The 13,413-nt window shown below is 39.1% G+C and overlaps 1 protein-coding gene across 1 annotated transcript in view; it reads right to left on the bottom strand.

Moving 5' to 3' along the window:
- The window catches only part of Cftr (CF transmembrane conductance regulator), a 135,192-nt gene that overhangs the window by 30,228 nt on the left and 91,551 nt on the right, over positions 1 to 13,413 (bottom strand). The window contains exons 16-21 of the mRNA XM_041675665.1: positions 11,823 to 11,860; positions 10,797 to 11,047; positions 7,535 to 7,614; positions 5,416 to 5,566; positions 3,775 to 4,002; positions 919 to 1,019 (exon numbers count right to left, since the gene is read on the bottom strand). Of these exons, the coding sequence (XP_041531599.1) occupies positions 919 to 1,019; positions 3,775 to 4,002; positions 5,416 to 5,566; positions 7,535 to 7,614; positions 10,797 to 11,047; positions 11,823 to 11,860 (849 nt within the window). The remainder of the gene's footprint in view (positions 1 to 918; positions 1,020 to 3,774; positions 4,003 to 5,415; positions 5,567 to 7,534; positions 7,615 to 10,796; positions 11,048 to 11,822; positions 11,861 to 13,413) is intronic.

Below are 13,413 nucleotides of genomic sequence, written 5' to 3'. Positions count from 1 at the left end.
ATACATGTCTTCAGACACGCAAAGAACACAAATGCAAGACAACATCAGTCAAGTGAAAAGGAGAGGAACAATGATAAACTCTTAGGAAGGAACAACAACTGAGATCAGATGTTTAAAAAAATAAGAATATTATGTAAAGTGTCAGGTTGCTGAATGTAAAAACCTAACATCGAGAAGAATTTCTTAAGCAAGAACCAAATGCATAAGCCATAAAGGAAAAGACTAATAAATAAATCTTGATCAAATTCAATGTTTCTTTTCTTAGATACCATGAATAAAGCCACTAGTTCATGGGACATTTTGATGTATAGAACTGACAACTGACCCAGGATTCAAAAATACCTACAGATTAACTGAGAAACACAATTTAAAAAGTAAGCTAAAAAGTAAGCAAACTTGAACAAGCACATAACAGAAAGAAAAAACAAACAAAAAACAAATGATCAACAAGAAATAGGCATTAAGATATCCTGACATTTTAGTAGTTACTTTATACTCCTCAAACTGGCAATATTAAAAGTGTCTGAAGATGAATTCTGCTGGAAACATTCACATACTCTCTTAGATGAAGTATATACTATAGCACAACAGCCCAGAGAGTAACGTGGCATCAGCTAGCAGTGTTAGGGAAATTCCCAGCAGTTCCTTCCACTCATAGGATTTGCTTTGGAAAGCTCCTGAGCAAGAAGAGATGTGCAACAATGTTCACAGTGACAATACATGAGGATGAAAGATGAATCAGGTCACCATTTAATACATGATACAGAATGTCTTTTAATTTACCTGGACATTTTATTTCCTAAACTTGGTAATGTGTGTGTGTGCGCGCACAAACACAGAGAGAGAGAACCCTTAAGTCATTGCCTACTCTTTGTTTTTTCCCTTAACTTTTTAAAATAATTAAAGATAGTAACTTACCAAGCTATCCACATCAATGCTGGTGTTTACAGCCCATTGCAAAGTACTCAAGATATTCATAGCTAAAGTTAGAATAATACCAGTCGATCCTTCTCCTTCACCTAGACATGGAAAGGGGGTTGAACAAGTGCATGTGATCTCTTCTGTGAATTGCTTTACTCCTATCTCTCTCATCACATGTCATTTTATTCACATTTCAATTCAATACTGATGCTAGTGACTCCTAGGAACAATAACGCCCTCATCGAATAAGCTTTCAACTCATTTTTAAAATCAGTAGTGACTGAGTATTCACAAATTGTTGCACTCTTAAATGCTGGTTAGCTCCTGAAGGTAATGCTGGAATTGGGTAGACAACACATTTGTTTCTTCTACTATTATTATGTATGTAACAATGAAAAAAAATACTAGATTGAACACCAGAAAAAAAGGGGAGGGGGCCTGGGTTCAAATGAGCTCCTCTACAAAAAGCCAAAGGAGGGATGCATACGTCTGAATAGCACAGGCATGGGTAGACAGGCTCAGCACCTTTGCAGTGGTCTGTTTCTGCTCATCAGAGGTGCGCAGAAGAAAGCAGACTGTGTGTCACTGGGAAGTCAGAAAAATAATGCCAGCCATTCGTCAAGAAAGAAGTTTGCCTATTACATTAAAAAAAGAAAAAAGACTAACATGCTTGAAAAGGAGAGTGCTAACATATTTTAGAGTAAATTTCTTTCAGGATTAGGAATGACAACTAATTAAAATTTTGAAAAATTCAGAATTATGACCATAAAAATTTCCAAGACAGATGTTTATAAATTATTATTAATTCAGGTTATCATGTACTAATTGATAGTGCTTGAATCAACCACCAAATAACTATCACAAGGTTAAACACAGAGATGAAAAAGCCATACTATTATTTCTGAAAATTTTCATGTCTACCATAACTACTTTCCTTGCATCAAATAATGTATTGAAAATTGTTAAAAGTTCACCCAGGGCCCCTATATGTTTTTTGTTTTGAAGGCTAAAAAGAAAAATAAGATAAATGATTACAATAACAAGCAATGCAATAGTTACTGGCAATATATTACAGACAAGACTGTGATGTTTTGCAAAAATGATCACACTTAGTACTATGGGAGAGTATTACTGTGTGTCTATGGCACACAAGAGAATTAAAAAAGTTGATTGGTGTCTCTCAGTTAAAATAAGTTAATGTAGGTTAAAACCAAGTTCCTGGGCTGTGCTTCTCATACAAGCGGAGGTGCTGAACAAGGCTGATAGTTAAATGTTTTGATTACTGACCTTGATAAGCCAAGACTCAGTCATAATCTTACCTATTCTGAAAAGGCATGTGATATATTGGCTTGAATTAATTGTTAAGAAGTTTGAGTTCATGTAATTTAGTCATATTTGATTCCCTTTTAATTACCTTATATAAAAATAATCAATACTCTGCCCCCCCACCCCAAAATCATTTTAAGATACTCTTCTGCACTGCTCAAGACTTATAGACATGCCTGCCCATTTCCACTCTTCTCATAGCTTCACTGCCCAGTGAAGCATGGAGAAAGCAAGGGATGGGGAAGCTGGCCGTCCTCATTGCAGCTTGTCTCTGCAGGGGAGCCCAAGCCAAAAGGAACTGGCTTTCTGTCTTCTTTAGGACTTTATAATCAGACAGAGGATCTCTACTGCTAATTCGTGAAGCAGAATGGAGAAGCCATCATGGGGTGTGATCCTTATAAATTAGTTGAAGACAACTAATTCTGAGGGGTTGAGGGAGGGGGAGAGAAGGACTGAGGGAGAGGGAGTTAAAGAAAGGAAGGAAGGAAGGGGGGAGAGAGAGAGAAAGACAAGAAAGAACAAGTGTCCACAGGAAGAAGTGAAGACAAGCCAGCATGCATTCAAAACCAGAATCATACCTATGCCTGACTCTCCAGTGCCTGTTCTTATCCCTCCAGCTACCCAAGTGTGACACCCACACTGAAGCCACATGAGAACATGTCAAAAAGTGCTTCTTTTGGGGTTGAGTAATACTGTTCTTATAATAAAATAATGTTGTAAATCTGGCATTGGTGTGCATTAACTCTGAACTGTCATACATATAATAATATGCAATGTTTTATGCATAATAAAATGCTATATATAAAACATATAGCATTTTGACTCAGAAATCCAACATCTTAAAATAGAGGTACTCATTTATCTATAAAGATTTTTGTTTCCTTAGTGCGACATGCATTATGTCACATACTTTATATCTCTTATTGCTCGAAAATCTTAAATTTCAGAAGCTTTGTGTTTGAAAAATAATGCAGTTTTATCTACATTATTTTACTTCTGTGGTAATTTTTATTCATTCAAAATTCATATAAGACAAAGAATTTTACAAAAAAGTAGTTGTTAAAAGAAAAAAACTGACAGAAAGGGTGAAGTGTGTGTGTGTGTGTGTGTGTGTGCATGCGTGCGTGCGTGTGTGTGCATGGGCACACCTGTGCATTCCTCTTCCTCCATTCAGATAATTTTTTCATAAAGAAATCTACTAATTCGGAAGTCCTGCCAACATTACTATGAAAAGACTTCTCCTGTGAAAAGACTTTTCCTGTCAATCACATTTATGCTATCTGAATCAGTATCTCATCATTTTTAAAACAGAGCAACTAGGGAAAATACCATATAAACATTTAAACCAAATAAATTATTTGGAAACAAAACAACAGAAATGCAAAGAAATTACTTGTATTGGTTGATAAGCCCCACAAGTCTATTTTAAAGCATCTAAAGTTTTAATAAAAAAATGTCATTTTATTGACAGAAACTATTAAATGTTCAGCAATCTTTTGTTAACATTCATCAATGAGTTCACAGTACCTGTTGTTAAAATGGAAACGAAGGTAACGACACAGAAGAAGAGGACAAATATCATGTCTATTCTCATTTGGAACCAGCGTAAGGTTGACAGATACATAAACCAGTTGGCAGTGTGTAAATTTAAAGCTTTGTGGAACAGAGTTTCAAAGTAAGGCTGGCGTCCAAAGGCACGGAGTGTCCATAGTCCTTTTAAGCTCGTAACAAGGTGAGTGAAAATTGGACTCCTGCCTGTGAATATCCCATAGGAGATAACATGAGCCTTTTAATACAGAAAAAAAATCTCACTACCATGTTTCTAACAAACATCAACTTAGGAGAAACAACACCATAAGCATCACTGGTTAGAGGGGCTCTCACCCTAAGACCAGAGCTTACATTTGCAATGCATGGCCCTTCCCTTTTACCTGCCAACGATGGGTGACAACTTAGTACAGAGCAACTGACAAAGATTTCTTGACATGAGCCTTTGGTTTCCACAGACACCAGCATGAGCAAGCACTCCCCCCACATTACCCCACCCCACTCCCCCCCACACACTACCCCACCCCACTCCCCCCACACTACCCCACCCCACTCCCCCCACACTACCCCACCCCACTCCCCCTACACTACCCCACCCCACTCCCCCCCACACACTATCCCACCCCACTCCCACACACTACCCCACCCCACTCCCCCACACACACTATCCCACCCCACTCCCCCCACACACACTATCCCACCCCACTCCTCCCCCACACACTACCCCCCCCCACTCCCCCCCCACACACTATCCCACCCCACTCCCCCCCACACACTACTCCCCCCACTTCCCCCCACACTATCCCACCCCACTCCCACACACACACTATCCCACCCCACTCCCCCACACACACTATCCCACCCCACTCCCACACACTACCCCACCCAACTCCCCCCACACTACCCCACCCCACTCCCCCCACACTACCCCACCCCACTCCCCCCCACACACACTACCCCACCCCACTCCCACACACACTACCCTACCCCACTCCCCCATCCCACTCCCCCCCACACACTATCCCACCCCACTCCCACACACTACCCTACCCCACTCCCCCCACACTACCCCACCCCACTCCCCCTACACTACCCCCCCACTTCCCCCCGCACACTATCCCACCCCACTCCCACACACTACCCCACCCCACTCCCACACACTACCCCACCCCACTCCCACACACTACCCCACCCCACTCCCCCACACTACCCCACCCCACTCCCCCTACACTACCCCCCCACTTCCCCCCCCCCCGCACACTATCCCACCCCACTCCCACACACTACCCCACCCCACTCCCACACACTACCCCACCCCACTCCCACACACTACCCCACCCCACTCCCACACACACACACTATCCCACCCCACTCCCACACACTACCCCACCCCACTTCCCCCACACTACCCCACCCCACTCCCCCTACACTATCCCCCCCACACTCCCCCCACACACACTATCCCACCCCACTCCCAATGTTATATATTAGAGATGAAAAGCAGAAAACTTTCTCTCTCTTTTTTTTTTTTTTGAAAGCAGGATAATGGAGATGAATCATAAAAAGCTCCTGTGGCTGCCTTAAGTCCAGGGAGCCCTGCACATTCATTCCATGCTGTACCTTCAGATTCCAGTTGTTTGAGTTGTTGGGAGGTATGAAGAAAATATGCCCTCAGTAAGATAAAGGCCACTAACCCAGGCACGGTTGCCAGGAAGATATAGGGCAGTAAAATCGAAACGACTATTATAACTCCGATCACAATGAACAGCAACTGTGGGGTCAAAGAAAGCATGGCGGTGAGTGAAAATGTCCCTTTTTAAAGTAGTGTACTGGTAACATATCTACACATGTTCCTTTAGCTGTTCCATTCTGAAGAAGGAATCAGGCATTTTCCTGGACAATGCTATCTCAAAGCCAGTTTTTCCAGGTTTCATGGAAACAGTTTTTAAAATGGTTTACTCCCTTCTCAAAACTCACCTACCTGTATTGTAATAATTGGAGATATTCCAATTATTTAATTGGAAAAAATTAAGCATTATTTTTCTATCCATACTGTCAAAATGAGTTTTGCTTACCAACCACAGGCATCTCTCAATATTACCTCCCCAAATAATTAGAATGCTGTTGGCAACACTTGTATGTGTTTATCAGATGGACAGTCTACATGACATCAAGCCTACATTATTTTTAAAAGTTAGACGTCTCCTAATATTTATTTCACAATAGCTTATTTGAATATGCAAACCATAAACAATCATTTTTAAACCAACCTAGGGCAACTTCCCTAAGCCAGTGAGTGAGCTGCTGCTTCACTGGTTCCCATGGGCTTTCGTGCCGGTGCCCTGTCGGGGAACGCTGAGGGTGGATCTTAGACCTAGAGAAACCTTTCTGTTGTCTGCTGCTTCACAAAGCCCTAGCAGCTCTATGACTTGAGCTGAAACTGTTCAAGCTGCATGGGACCTGAAAGCCATAATAAATGTAAAGTCTTCAATATGTAAGATAAATATGAAAATTATGTCTCCCAGATTTCTGAGGTGAACTTGACAGAAGATACTCAGTAGACGATCAAAATAAAAAAAAATTTATCACTCAGCACCATTTTTAATACTTTAGCATACAGACCCAGATATATGTCCACAGTCCAGCGAGTATCTAATTATATTATATTACACTGTGTTGTATTTTATTAGTATACTCATATTATGCACCTATGATTTACTTTCTGGAATGTGAAACTAATGGCTAGCGTTAAAGACATACAAAATCACACTTTTGAGCACCTGAATCAAAACATGGGTTAAAAAATTCCAACAGGTGCTGCTACTGCTAAGTTATATCTTTACACACAGCGATGAAGGAAATCCAAAACACAGTTCACCTACAACAGTGTATTTGATTATGTTGATCATTTCAGAGGAGGGAAACCAACAGCTGGTTTCTCTGTGTGTGCTGATGTTGCTTGTGTATACACATGAGGGTGAGAGTCCCTATACTTTTATTCAAGTTCTTTCAATATAGTATTATTTTGGAGAGAAGAGAAGGGGACAAGTTATAAGAATGAGTCATCCCAATAAGGGCAGTGTTGCGTTCCAACTATCTCTTCAACCAAATTTGCTCTTGAAGCATCAGGAAGTCTTCAGAGAGCTCAGAGGCTGTGTCTGGATCAGCAGGCAAGGCTATCAGCTTACAACTGCCCTAGGTCCTGTGACCTTGGAGTCCTAAAGTGGCTCAAGGTGACTTTCATTAACTGACTGGAGAGTCAGCCTCACAGCCCAGTTGTGTTCCGGAGATCTAGTCCCTGAGGGCAAGCCTTCACAGTTTCTGAACATTTCTTTTCCTTCATGTTTTCAACAAGCCATCTTCTTTCCCTCTGTTAAGTCTCATTTTGCGGGACACTACCTAATTTGTATTGCTCATGGGGAAGGCTGGAGTGGAGTGGAGTCTATCCAGAGACTCATCTATTTCAGTGTGGGACCTAGGATATGGAGGATTTTCTGGCCATCCAGCTAGACAGACTCCCTTCTAAGGGGGGCCTGACAGGAATAAACAGATCCAACTACTCACAGAGCTGGTTAAAGTTCTGACTTTTGAAGACTGTTCTCCATAAAACTTAAGTCATTAACCAGGACTTCAACTATTATAGGAAAAATAAGCAAAAATGTACTTGCTTCTCTTTGAAACTATTAAGAAAACTTTATAGCAAATAAAAAACCCTTCATAATGGTTATTCTGTACAAACCTGGATGAAGTCAAATATTGTAAGAGGCAGGAAGTCATCCAAAATTGCTACATCTTTGGAGAATCTGTTAATAATCCCACCTGTGATACAAATAAAAATTTTCAAAAAAGCAATTACTTTTAAAAGGACACCAATGTATTTCATATTAAATTTGATTTACAGCAAAAGAGTTTAGAATAAGAATTATCATCTAATCATAAAATCAAGGACTTAGCAAATATTAGCATTGCTCAAAATTCTAATTATGTATTCAAGTTATTGTCTTCTACTTTGAACTTTTATAAAACACAGAACCCTCTACGAGCCAGCTCAAACCAATGTCGTTAATCAGGTTATTTTATAATTAAGGTTAGGCATGGTTGGTAATCCTACCACTCAAACCTCACTTCTGCTGCTCTGAGCTTCAAGGTTCTTTAATGGATGTGTTCTCATCCTCTCTTTACGTTCATCTCCAAGACACAGGGCTTACACACCCTTCCATCTGAAGTCTATGCCCTCCAGAAGCAACTCTCCAGAACCCATAGCTGTCTCCTTTATTTAGTACATAGCAGATGAGATTCCTTTTTATTTTATCTATCTTCTTCACTGACAGTCTAAGCTTCAACCTGTATTCTAAATTTCAGACTCACACATCAAAGACTTGATTATCTGTTGCCTCAATGAACTAAAAAATCCCACGTCTACTATAGGCCTGGGATAAAGCTGGGTACAGAGATAACAGAGGTAATTAACTCACTCTCCTTGTCCTTGAGGAATTCATTGTCTAAAAAGGAGCTAAACAAACAATTTGATAGAGTGTAACATAACACTGTGACAACATTGTAATAGCTAACCTTATCATTCACTAACTATTTAAAATATTTAATACTTTTCCTTAATTTGTCCTTAACTAACCTAGGTTCCTCTATTCAAATACTCTTTCAGTAAGTGTGTCTATTGTCTAGACAGTCTACCGTTTCCTACCTTCCTGCTTCACCTTGTGTTTTCTTCTGTTTAAAACCCTTTCTCCTCATCTCCTCCTGTCTATTTCGTACCTCTTTCCTGGCTCAACTTAAATGCCCTGTCTGCAAGAAAGATTTGGTATTTGCTGCATCTGGAAGCAATCTCTTGCTTTCCTTGTCTGCATGCTGGAGTGACAGAGACTATGTATGTGCTATATATCACAGTTGCTTGTGTGTGCACCCACGCCTTTCTCTTTTCCAAAATGGTAGAGTTTTGAGGTGGATATGACTATTCCATGTTTATTTTATATGACCCAAGACCAGTGCAAAAATCCTTAGTAGATATGTGACATGTATTAGTTAACATATTATTTAACATACTCATTAGAAAGAGTGGTATATCCTTCCATAAATAACTCAGAGAATGAATGTACACACCATGACATTTATAATTATGATTTAGAAACTGAAAGCTTGCTCTGGTAAAAGAGTATCGTCAGATGATACTTTTATTTGAAATTTTATTTCAACCAGTAGTGTTCTATCCAGTATAACCATACTTTGCTGAGAACCTATATTATGTATCTATATGGGCACAAAGTCATTTGAGTGTTACAGGGTGGATAAAAGTAGCATAAGAAAGTCAAAGAGTAAAAGAAAATTAAGATCAAGGGAAAACAAAGTCAATGTGCAATTTTGAATTGCAATCTAGGAGAAACTCCAAGTAGTTGTTGCCAAGTATAACAGAATAACTAGGTAACAGACGGAGAATCATAAACCATGAATCTAATAGCATTTTTAATGCAAAACAAAATTTTTATGTACAACAACAATGAAAAAAATGAGGGCAGGCCAAAGGGAGGTGTTCTAAGATCAACTTGCTATTTTGCTATCAGGAGGGTGAATAAGGAGGAACACAAACAACAGATGAAATTTTGGAAAGACAAATGAGAAAAGAAGAATGTGTGCCACTCACTAACAGGTGAAACAGAGAAGGCTGGAGTGCCCTGTGAGTGGATATTAGGGGAGCAACAGGGAAAAGTGCACTTCCTTGGCGAGCAACCTTCCACAGAAGGAAAGGACAAAAAGAAGCCAACGTTTATTTCACATAGGCTGTTAGCAGTAATAATAACCATTTATACATGGCCAAACTAAACTTCAAATGTTTGTGTCCTTTCCACTGTGATTCATGGCCCATGTTTTAGTATGCTAGACATTGGGGAAATCCTTACCCACTTGGGTTCTCAGAATTCTATAGAAGCAAACCCACCAGATCAAGTGAATTGGCAATTTCCTTTATTTCTAAAATTCTTAGAACAAAAGAGTATGGTCAGGAGCATATGTGAATGAGGCAAACCTTTGGTGAGATATAAAGGCTCAAGAGAAAATCTCATTATCTTTCTAGTACACCAACACTGAACTTTGGTCACCTAGACAAAATATGTGCTTTTATTCTGAGATTTTTATAAACAGACCAAGCTAAGAAGCCTCAATTCTCTATATTTAGTGTAACTTCTATGTCATGCCTGATATCTCTCCTTACTTGTGAGTACCTTTGGGGCAAGAATGAAATCCTATTCACGTTTATGTGACAGGCTTTCCCTGGTTTAGGGCCTTATAGAGGGATCTCTGGTTACAGCCATCAGGGCATGTAGGAGACTCATTATCTTCACAGTCTTTAAATATGAGCTTATCCATAGAGGAATCAATGCAACCCGTTTTCAAAGATGCTTATTAGCAAAGATTTTCAAACGTTTGGCTCTCTGCCCCAATTCTCTTACTTTCTGTGACTGTAATTACAATGGTGTCAAAAGGCTTGATACCAAGTATCATGTACTGTAGCTGTCTCAAAATATACTTAAAATCTTCCTCTGCCCCCAATGTCCTTTTATACATTTATATGACTACTTTGAAGAGTCTCCTGAAACAGTTATTTTCCCCATCAAAGATACTTTTCATAGCAGAATTTTCTATTTTCCATGACAACTTCAAATTTCTTTCTCCTGGGAACAATCTTATCGAGGAGAATATAATGCCTGGGGAAAAGTTGGATCAAGTATGTGAAACAAAAAAGGCCAAGTTTTCCAAATGAGGTGCTTCTACTGCGGCTACTGCCTTACTGTCAATCACATTATGACAAAATGAGTTACCCTATTAGGGTGATCCAGAAATACCAGTCACCATAGGTCTCATTGCCTACAATATCTGAGAAGCGTGAAAGAAGGAGCTGAGATAGGGGCAGATGCCTGTGCTCAAGCCCATGCTGCTGTTAGATAGCAAGTGAGCAGGGACTTCCATTTTAGACGCCTAATCCAAATTACCTGCTTTTAGTGTGTTCAAGGTTGACATTGGTGCATGAAGAATAGAATGTAACATTTTCTGGTGTAAAATTCTTGCTGCTTTGATTAGTGTATGCACCAGGGGCAAACCTCTGAAGAGGCCCAAGGCAAGCAAAGTGTCAGCCACTCCCACATAAATGTAAAAAATGTAAAAGAAGCTTGTATGGGTGATAATCACAAGATAGGTGTTATTTGTAGCTAAAGTAGCATTTTTCCCATCATGAGTAGGGTTGCTGTAAAACAAAACAAAAAAAAAAATAATGGTTATTATTTTACAACCAAACTTGCAACTGAATCATAATAAAAGCATAAAGAAGCATGAATTATGGACTTAAAAGAGACTATCCCCATAGGTTTATAACTTTGGTCTTACCAAAAAAGTTTTAAGTTTTATGATAATGGAAATAGATACAGTTGATACTGATTTGAACAAATACTTAGTAGAAACTATTAAATGTAAAATGTTCCTCAATGTATTTTCTTGCATTTCATGGAAACAGAAAACAACTAATTTTTAAAAGATAAGTGAAGACCTGAAGGCACTAAACAGCTTTCAACTTGAACAAATTCAGGAAACTTTATGGATCTCCTGAGCATCCATAGATTTAGTTACTGGTGGAACGAGAAAAAGGCTCTTAAAATGTATCTTTACTGAGCAGGTATGTATTTATTTTCCTTGTCATCAGTTTGCTATAACAACCACTTGCATAAAACTTATACTATACTAGGCATCATATAAACCTAGAGCTATGTTAAAGTAGATATGGTAACATGCATGAGATACATACACATACTGCACAATTCTACATATGGGGCTTGAGCGCAGAATTTAGTATCTTTGACCTGGAATTCATCTCCTAAGAAACTGAAGAATGACTGTAACTTGTTTTTCTCCTCTCATAATTTGGAGGAATGTGTAGGTACAATTAAACATAGCAGATATGGAAATACTTTAGAATCTCCAAATGGAAATAAAACTCAATCCACAATAATGTGTAGAATACTCACTTTTTAAGCAACCACAACACAAATAAAGAAGCAGCCACCTGAAATGGAACAATCCACAGTTGATTTTTTTCTACATCTTTATCTGTGCTTCCCACACTCATTTCTAAATTCAACACGGCAACAGGCTCAGTGTCTTGGCTTTGTACTTCTGGAGTCAGCAGCTACAGTAATTGTTTTAAGTGACACTATCAGGGTAAGTTAAGACCCAGCTACTTAAATAATAAATTTTATTTTATTTTATCTTACTAGTTTTAAAAATGAAATTGAATGACATGATTTTAATTGTCATGTTTTCTCATTGTATACAAAGTCCCCATGTACTGTCTTAGTAAAAAAGAAAAATTTTGTTTTCTTGAGATTCAAGTAAATGCAGAACAACAAAAAAAAAAAATCCAACAAAAATCTGGGCTTTTGAAAAGTCTTTGTTCTTATACAAATGTCTTCCTCTATCTTCAGACTAATGAAATTACTCAAGACTCTAGATAAGTCACATGCACTGAGACACTCAATTATTACACTTCTTCTATGTTCCGACTAGAAGAAAACCACTGGCCACAGTCTGAAAAGAAGCAGATCCCGGAAATGTGTATCTCTGAATAGACAGTAGACAACTCTTCTAAAGAGCTGCAATCCTCATTCCCCAAAGTCATCTACAGGTGGCAGGTCGAGGGGGGGGGGTGGCTCTCCATTCCACATCACCCACACGTGCATGGGGAAGGTCGGGGATGAGCTAGGTCAGTCCAGGACTGTACCAGCCAGGGACCTCACAGAGAGGCCAAGGCAAGAGGTCCTAGAGGTCCCTTACCCCAGCGGTGGAGCCAGGACATAAGTTATTGTTCACATTAAAGAATCATGTTCCTTGTGTACATTTTAAGCAAAGGAAATGTCTCGGGATTGTATGGGAGTAAAACTTGTTTGAAAATTTGGCAAAAAAAAAAAAAAAAAAGGCGTGGGCCTAGTTCCTAATGTAAAGTTATTTCCCGGCTGCCAGGTGAATTCATCAATCCAAACTGTTTCTACTGACAATAGTAAATGCATTTTTGAAGATTTGGTAGGAGGCCTTTAGAAAAAAGTTTTGAGGGTGAAAGAAACAACAGAGTAACTCTATCATTTCACTCTAGAATGCTTCAAGGCTATAACATTCATGTGAATTTTCAAAGAGGGATACTCCTAGATGATTAAGTTATAGCAGCAACAAACTAAGTAATAGCCATTTTCCATTAGTAAACTGAGGAGGTTAAACATGATGCCTTATTACATGGAATGCAGTATATTTTAATTCATAGATTTTCATGCATTTTGTATGACAAATAATGTCCTAAAATACGATCCACAAAAAAATAAGATGCTCTGAGAAGACTACCATTATTGAACAAGAAAGGTAGTATAATGGAAACACCCTATGTCTCTATCTTATTACTGAAACAAAGCCACTTAGGAACTCCTAATTAACAAACTAAAGAAAGAGCAGTTCTCTGATGTAGGCTTAAAGGCTGTAAGACAAAACAGTGACCAGGATCTTCAGATGCTGCACTCAAAACACCCTCTGGTTATTGTAAAGGAAACAGGAAACATCCCTTAATCCACTGTT

This window comes from Microtus oregoni, unplaced genomic scaffold (assembly GCF_018167655.1).
Source record: "Microtus oregoni isolate MIOR12 unplaced genomic scaffold, Mior012 000026F_ref0000081, whole genome shotgun sequence".
In the NCBI taxonomy this organism is placed as follows: domain Eukaryota; kingdom Metazoa; phylum Chordata; class Mammalia; order Rodentia; family Cricetidae; genus Microtus; species Microtus oregoni.
The sequence above is the reverse complement of the archived record's forward strand: the minus strand, read 5'-3'. Positions and strand labels throughout refer to the sequence as shown.